The sequence below is a fragment of the Sciurus vulgaris genome, assembly GCF_902686455.1.
Source record: "Sciurus vulgaris genome assembly, chromosome: 14".
NCBI classification, from domain to species: domain Eukaryota; kingdom Metazoa; phylum Chordata; class Mammalia; order Rodentia; family Sciuridae; genus Sciurus; species Sciurus vulgaris.
Genome location: NC_136475.1, coordinates 15956850 through 15965525, shown reverse-complemented (window position 1 = coordinate 15965525; position 8676 = coordinate 15956850). Strand labels below are relative to the sequence as shown.

General features: G+C 44.9%; 1 protein-coding gene across 3 annotated transcripts in view; it reads left to right on the top strand.

Moving 5' to 3' along the window:
* Positions 1-6608: 6608 nt before the first annotated feature.
* The window catches only part of SLC9A2 (solute carrier family 9 member A2), a 97415-nt gene continuing 95347 nt past the window's right edge, over positions 6609-8676 (top strand). Inside the window, exon 1 of one of the 3 annotated variants that reach the window (XM_079110265.1) lies at positions 6609-8224. In XM_079110265.1, coding sequence (XP_078966391.1) covers positions 7936-8224 — 289 coding nt within the window. In that variant the 5' untranslated portion in view covers positions 6609-7935. The remainder of the gene's footprint in view (positions 8225-8676) is intronic. The other 2 variants (XM_079110264.1, XM_079110266.1) reach the window with 2 other exon arrangements.

Sequence of the window (8676 nt, the reverse complement as noted above, 5' to 3'; positions counted from 1 at the left end):
AAAAGTCGAAAAAAAAAAAAAAAAAAAAAAAAAAACAAAGCCAGTTGAATAATCATTTATGGAAAGAAGAAATCTGTGAATGAATGAATTTCACAAATTAATTATATTAACTTTTGCAGCCTTGTTCTCATACAGTATACATTAAGATAAACAAATTCATAAATAAGTAAATTTAAATGTCAAACATTCCATTCTTGAATTCTGCTTCATGCCAGTTTATCCCTTCTAATGCAGAACAGGGTCAAAATCAGTGTAGCCACTGGTCATGAAATGAAACATCTGAAACATTTCAAACAATGAACCAAAATAAATCTTTCCCCCTTATAAAGTGATTATCTCAGGCATTTTGTTACAGTGGTGTAAAGCTAATGCAGTGGGTTACTAGTAAGTGAAAAATAAATAAAGACACCAGATGATCAAAGTTATAGCAACATTGTAATTATCTTCACTATCCTCTTCACCACCACCATCAACCCAACCATCACCATTACAGTCATTTAATCATCAATGTCATGATCATCCTCATCATTAACTTCTGGGGTTGAAGCACTTATTTCAAATCCTGGATAGCTGTGTGATTTTTAAGCAATTTTTCTATCTTTAGCTTCTGTGCTTGTGCTCATGATGACTATAATTTGAAGGCCTTATGACTATTTAATGAGATAGTAGATACTATAGTCAACTTTATATTACTTGACCAAATACTTGATAAGAACAACTCGGAGAATGTAAAGTTTATTTTGGTTCCGAGTTTCAGAGATCTGGTTTATGGTCAGCTGACTCTTTTGCTATGGGCCCAAGGTGAGGGCCTCCATCATGGTAGAGGAAAGTTGCTCTGTTCTGCTCTGGGTGGCCATAAAGCAGAGGGGGGGGACAGGGGCTACAGGGAAGATGCACCCTTCCAGGGTACACCCCCAGTGACCCACCTTCTTCAGCAATGTCCCACCTGCCTTCAGCCTGCCTTCAGTTACCACCCAACCAGGACATTCAAACTAGAATGGACAGATTAGGTTATAGCTCTCACAATCCAATTATTTTACCTCTGAATACTCCTGCATTAACACAGGAGATTTTGGGGGGGATACCTCATACCCAAACTATAACAGTATATATTGTGTTTTGGGGAAAAAAGTCCATTTCAGGGTGTGCTTTCTGTAAATGTTAGCTATTGCTATTATTCTATCTTTTCTGTCATGTTCTATAGCTCTTGAGGGCAGGATCCACATGATCCATCTCTGTATCTCCTGCAGGAATTAATGCTCAGCACACAGTGGGTTCTCAAAATACTAAGTTTGGGTTATATGACTAAATAATAGATGGATAGATGGATGAAAGAAGGTGAAATATAGGCAAGGCATAAGGTAGCACACACTAAATTTTAAACTGATGTCTCTTTTCAAGGCTGATAAGAACAGCAGGTGCTCAGGGACTATTGGAAGCATGGAGATTCAGGATTATAGTCACTACTTTTTCCTTGAAGAACAACCAAGAGAACCACAGAAACCTTCCTCTGGGAGTAGTATGGGTCTTATTCATGAAGAAACACTGATGAGATTTTCTCAAAGGCAATCTGCATCGGGGTGCATTTTAGAGTGAACTCCAGACACATAAATGGAAACTCCAAAGGCTTCATGGAATTACTTAAGGTCAAAGAGTAGAGTGGGAAGTGGACCAAGGTGCTTAAATGAAGGCTGACATTTTAAACTCCGCATCCTCCATTTTCAGAATTGGGTTCCATCTGTGTCTTTGTCCATCTAGCAACAGACTGGGAAATCTACAAGGAATAGGAGTTTATGTGGCTCGCAGCTCTTGAGGCTGAGAAGTCTAAGACCATGGCATTGATATGTAGCGAGGATGTTCTTGCTGCATGATAACGTTGTAGAAGACAGAGCAAGTGTGCCAGAGATAGCTCACTTTCACAACAAAGCCAGTCTTGGGATAGCCCATGAATCCATTAACCCGAAAACGGATTAGTCCATTCAAAAGAGCAGAGTCCTTATGAGCCATTCACTTCCCGGAGGTCCCTAATCTCAGGATTATAGCACTGAGGACAAAGTTTCTAAAACATGAACTTTTGAGGGACACATCCAAACCATAGCAATCAGATTTCTGACCATTTCCAGTATGGTAGCATTTGGTTTAGGTCTACCCTAAATGAAGGATGCATTTGTAAAGATAACTCCTTTTTTTCCCACTCCTGTTTCTAGAAACATCTTTATCATGAGACCTTGAAGCATTCTTATTTATTAGGTCCTCAAATGTTCAAAAAAGATTTGAGTTGAAGGTGTCTAGCAACTATAGAGACCCTGTAAATATTTGTTGAGTGGATGAATGGGGGCACCTTATGTGCAATAAAGGAATACTATTCAGAATTCTCTGTGGGTTGTCTGTTTGCTTTCTGGCTCACTGTAGGGCAGGGTTGAGACCATACATGGTAGAATTTTAAAGACAGGGAGTCTCCTTCCACACGTGGCACCACAGTGACAGAAGCAGGCTGAGGCAGGATGTAAGGGTGGGTCCCTTTTGCACAGATCGATTTGAACCCTAGATTTTTAAAGCCTTTTATAAAGAAACATAAAGTGATTCCAAGTCCCTCATTCTCTGGGAAAACAAAAACTGAAGGAATTAAAAATATACTTAATATTTGAAAATGGAATCTTAGTTCAAATATATAGTACTCAGTGAATCAATATTAAAATTATCACTGTTGTTTACAACCTCAAATTTGCAGAAAGTGCCTTTTCATACCAGAAAACATTTCTCTGCTCAAACACAACAACTATCTCTGAACAAACAGCGAGGAAAACACTTAGTTTTATGCATGTACATAAAACATTCATTCCACACCATGATCCTAGATAGGGCAGCTCTTGAAGAAGAGGGCTGCTGGTCACTGCTGCAGACTGTCTCTTAGGAAAATTAAGCTGGTTTAGACTTTAGGAAATTTCAAATATAATCACAACGTCACAAGTCAACAACAATACAACTACTGACTTTCTATAGTGAAAGATTTTGAACTGAATGCACAACTAAGGGTGAGTGGTTAGGCAAGTTGATGTCAAACAAGGGAGAATTTAAAATATGAATATCATACCAATGTGGAAAGAATAGTATGACATATTGATATCTAACTATTACTAGATACTATGGAGAGCATTATACTACGGGATGATCACCTCAATCTGAAAATATGAAACCCCAAAATGCTACAGTCTGTCACTTTTTTATTTCCGACATGATGTCATAAATGGAAAACTGTACACCCCAGTCCATGTGATGCGTCACGGTTAAAACTCAGGCACACTAGAAAGAATTTGTAAAACTATAGGCTGCAGGTCGAAGGGATATATAAAGCATAAATGAAATTTGTGTTTTGTCTGAGGTCCTATCCTTAAGATACCTCGTGATGTTCATGCAAACATCACCAAATCTGAAATCAAAATGCAAATCTGAAACACTTCTAGTTCCAAGCATTTCGGACAATGGACGTGGAACCTGTCGTATTTAAGGGTGAAGCCATGCACCCTGTCCCTGTCAGTGGATCAAGCACACACTACTCCTGCACCAGGAGCTAGGTAGATGCTGCCTCCTGGAGAGAGTGCTGGCGCCCCCGTGTGGCTCAGGGGAGCCACTGCCATTTGCTAGTGGTTCTAGTCCTCTGTCAGCCTCCATTGGTCACCTGAGCAATAGGGACGACACATTCGATCTTCCGGAATTGTTGCAAAGAATACTTTTGCTAGAGTGCAGAGTCCTCTGCCTGTTCCTTCACAGGAACAGAGTGTCACCATTTCGTTATTGCCCAAGCTCCAGGTTCTGTGCAGCAACGGACCAAGTGAAACATGGAGTCTTCTGGAAGTTTCCAGTGCAGAAGGAGGGGATTTAAGACCGGTCTTGGGTTAGGTGGTGGTTGTAATTTTCTCTGCATAGTTCACATGGTCACTTTTGAGGTGCATGTCCTCTCACACTAACTCACCTTTATTTCCCTAGCTTCTTTCCATGGCACTCAAAAATGATTCCAAAATCCTCTGCCATTCTTAATGATGACAGGAATACTGTCCGGTATGCTGACCATAGGATTCAGGACTTATTCCTATTAAAGAATTCCACTGAGTATGTTAATATTATAATATACTACTGTAAATCAAGAGTGCACAAAACATTCACAAGCTTCCCTGAGAGCATTCATAAGTTCCTAGTAAATCCTATGCTAACAGTCACTCTCAAGTCAGGTAACTATTATTTCTGGAAATATTTAGAAATTCTGTAATTCAGTTGGATTACACATCATTTGGGTGGTAAGGGAAGAAAAGACAGAGTTGTGAATCCCCAAAATAGGAACAAGGGATCACTGGATGGAAACATTTAATGTGGAACTAGAGAGGATTCATGTCTATCCTGCAACTGACCCCACCATGAGAAAGGCCCACAGCCTAGATTCCTAAGGCATTTGAGCTGCTGATTTCTGGTCAAATCACATTTTCATCCATCCAACACATTTCTAGTGGGTATTTGTTATGTTCCAGTCACTCAGCTAGAATCTAGGAATAAAAATGTGAGTCAAATAGACCAGTGTCTGTTGTCACCTTCTTGGGGCCTTTTAGTAGGAGAAAAGTAAAATGATTAAGTACAGGGAGAAAAAAAGTTATAATAGATATCTCAGGCATTAGTTTGACTCTAATTCAGAGAGGCAGGTGACAGGTAAGACTTCCCAGACCTTCTTTGAGCTGAGACTTCAAGAGCAGTTACCAAAGTGAAGGGTGATAATGAGAAAAGGTTCCCTTGCACAGGGGACAGGATGTGCAGAGTCCCTGAGGTAAGAGCAAGCCTGGAGCAATGCCCAGGGTTCATATAGCATGGGAGTAGGGAAGGGAGGGAAAGAGATAAGAAAGGGAGAGGTCAAACGAGGTACATCGTTATAGGCTTTTTGGCATTTCCAGAGGGCACAGAGTTGCCACTAAAGGATTTTAAGTTAGTAGAGATGTTATTTGATACTTGCCTTCAGTCATTCCATGTATACAGTTAATGGGGAATGTTATCATTTCAAGGGGCTAAGCTCCTATTCATAAGGCCCTTTAAGAAATGGTCTGGTCCAGTCATGATTAGCATAGGGGCTATTTGTGAGCTTTCCATCACTGTGACAAAATACTTGAGATAAGCCATTAAGAAGGAGGAAAGACTTGAGCCTACGGTGAGGCAGAGCATTGTGGTGGGAACATATGGCACAAGAAACTGCCCTTCTCACGGCAGCTGGGAAGCAAAAAAGAGCTTCTCAGCAAAAAAGAGGGGGATAAAGTCCCAATATCCTCCCAAGGCATACTCCCAATGACCTAATTAGACCCCTGCTACCAAAGGGTCCACTACCTACCAACAGCTCCATAGGCTGGTGACCAAGCTTAGATTATTTACTAAACTCAATCCTTGGTCTTCCATTTACAAAAATAAATAAAGGAGTATTTTTCCAAATATTAAAAAAAATGTGGGTAGACTTAAACTGCAGTAGCATAGATCTATAAAGTAATTCCAAGCCTGTAATCTTTACAATTACTATGGGCAGTAAGTTTCCAGAAATGTGGATTTATCACTCATCTTGTTTATGATTCACAATCATTCTGAAAATTGTCCTGTGACTCAAACTCCTAGAAATCATTGTCTAAATGTGCCCTTGCCCTATTATTTCACTAAGCTTGTAGAACTGGCCTGATCTGATTACCATAAGTAAAACCTTATTCTGCTATGATATTTTTGAACAATCCCTAAACTCTTCTTCATTTTTTTTTCCTATTTAAAAAATAACCTGAGGTTCATGGGCATCTGGTCATTGGGTGGAGGGGCATATGAAGTCAGCTTTACAAGGACAGACCTGGGTGTGAATTCCTTCCAGAACCTTATTTAATTTGTAAACGTGATTGTTTATTTTGAAACACTTATACTTCTATATTTCTTTACTTATAAATGAATGCAAGAGTGTCTGTCTCTTTAGCTTTTTGTGATGAACACACACACACATATATGGATATGTGCGTGCGCGGGCGCGCGCACACACACACACACACACACACACACACACACACACACACACACACACTACTTGACCCAGAGCTTCCCATGCAGAAAGAACAATCGAAACAAGTTCTTATTTGCAAGTGCCTTTCTCACAAGAGTATATTAGGCACATAATTTTAATAAACCTGAGGGAAAAGGCAAGGAGAAACTGTGTTTTCAATGGCTCAGTGATTCTTCTTAAGAAAATAGAAATATCTTTGGATTCAATTTTGTTTCCCATTTGAAAAACGGAAACTTTGTAAAATATTAACCAAAGTACTCCATGTCATCTCTGAGAATCATTCTCCCTTCTTACCCTGGACTTGTCCGCACCTTCCTTTTAAGGCTCAAAGGTGACTGTTGCTTACTTGCTTCTGTTCAGCTCGTGGATTTGTTTCTTGTACCTTTTGCTGACATCTGGCAGACTGTTAGAACTTGAAAAAAATTTTTGCTTTGAATGTTGAGCTGCCTGGTGTTTGTTTAATAGCCAGGGCTACACATTTACACACACACACACACACACACACACACAAGACAAAAAAAGAGAAGGATTTTATTTCACAAATATCAAAGGGGGGCTTGTTTCAGTGAATATGAGTGGCCACTGGTCTCCTTTTTCTTGTTCGTTTCAATTTCTGGTGATAAAGATGCCTGGACAGTAAGATTGCAACCAGCGAAGCATAAAACACCCGAAGGAGGAGGAGAAGAGGCGAGAGGTTGGCGCTGAAAGATAAAGCTCTTTTAGATCTGGGAGAATCACGCTCCCTTTTCCTTCCCTTTCCAAACCACAGCTGGGTCCTGTAATTAGCGGAGCAAGTCAATCTGAGCTAGGCAAATCACTGGTTTTCCATGAAATAATTATATTTCTGATGCTCTCAGACATGTTCACCTCTAAGCCTAAAAACAGAGAAAGATGTTTTTCTTTTTCACGAGCTGGGGGAGGGAGAAGAATAGTGGAATCGACAGTGTTACAATGAGCGAGACCAGCACAAGGTAGGAAAGGAAAGGCTTCTGTGGGAGCGTGGGAACACTGCGTTCTGCACAGGGAGTTTCGGTGCAGAGAGTGCCTTGTATTCGACTTGCTGACTCTCCAAAGGGGTGCAAAGTGAGGCGAGCTCCGTTGCCTGTCTCGGCCTCCGCAGTGCCCGGGCTGGGGTGATGGCACCCCCATTCCACCGAGCCGGGTTTCTCCTCTCTACCTTGAGTCTGCAGCGCCTTCTCGCGTGCCCAGTGCACCCGGGTGTCTCCTTGCGGGAGTGGGGACAAGAGTGCGTCGCGTGGGTAGCGTCGGTCTCTTCACTGGCTGGACGCCAGAGGCGGCCTCCGGGGCGGGGACAGCTCCGGCCACCAGCGCGCAGCGGGGCGATTCCACCCACAGCTCACCGGCCCCAGGGGTGGCAGGTCTTGGCATACGGGACCCACAAGAAAAGAGCACAGTCGTCGCCCCCGCGGCCACCAGGGCCTCGTGTCGCCCGCAGGCTCCAGCAGGTGCGCAGTGCACGGGCTGGGTCCACGAGTCCTCCCGCCCCGCGGCCTGGGCGCAGCGCCCGCCCCGCCCTCGTCCCCGCCCGCGGGCCGCCCCGGGCAGGGCCTGCAGCTGGGGCCCGCGAGCCGCGGACCGGGCATGGGCGGGCGGCTGTCGGCGGAGGGCGGCTGAGGGCGGCCAAGGGTCCGCGCGGTGACCTCCTGTCGCCGCGCGCGCCCCTCCAGTGAGCCTGTTCGCGACCCGGACCAAGCCTGCTGGCTGCAGAGACCCGGCTCCGCGGCGGCGGCGTGAGCCTCTCGCTGTCCGGCTCTTCGCAGGACTAAGCGGGTGGCGCTGTCCCGGCGCGATGCGCTGAGCGCGCAGAGGGCCGAGCGCCCGGCTCCACAGCTGCACCCAGAGCCGACCCCATGGAACCAGCAGGCACCCGGCGGAGCCTGTTGGCGCCGCCGCCTGGGCTTCTGCTGCTGCTGCTCCTGCAGGTGTCGGGGCCGGCGGGCGCCCTGGCAGAGACCCTCCTAGACACGCCAAAGGCCAAGGGCACCAGCTCCAGCCAGCCTAGCCCAGCGAGTGTGGTGGCTCCCGGAACCACGCCGTTTGAGGAAAGCCGTCTGCCGGTGTTCACCCTGGATTACCCCCACGTGCAGATCCCCTTCGAGATCACCCTGTGGATCCTGCTGGCCTCCCTGGCCAAGATTGGTAAGGTGGCTGGACCTGCAGGGTGGGGGCGGGGACGATCGCGACGCAGACGCCTGGTGGGTGACCTAATAGGTGAGTCGACCTCCTAGTCGTGGCCACCTCCTCCTGAACAGGGGCGACCCATAGAGCAACTTCTGCCCACTGAAAAAGTTCTTGAGAATAGTTTCATGCTTTGGTTCCTAAGTGGATATTGGCCTTGAAATGGCCCCAAAGGATTAGCCCATACAAATTTAGCGATTTGCTGCTTGATCCTGCTTTGAATGCCAAGTTTGACAGCTCTTTGCCAAAGTTAAGTGAGACCTGTTTGCTGAGGGAGGAAGTGGCTAGGCTGAAGCGTATCAGTCGCACCTACAAGAGACAGGTGCAAGTAAGTACCAAGGCTGAAATCATTAAAGCCCTGGATGCTGTAGGACAGAGGGCGTTGGCAGTGACACAGACCCAGCCATGCCCCT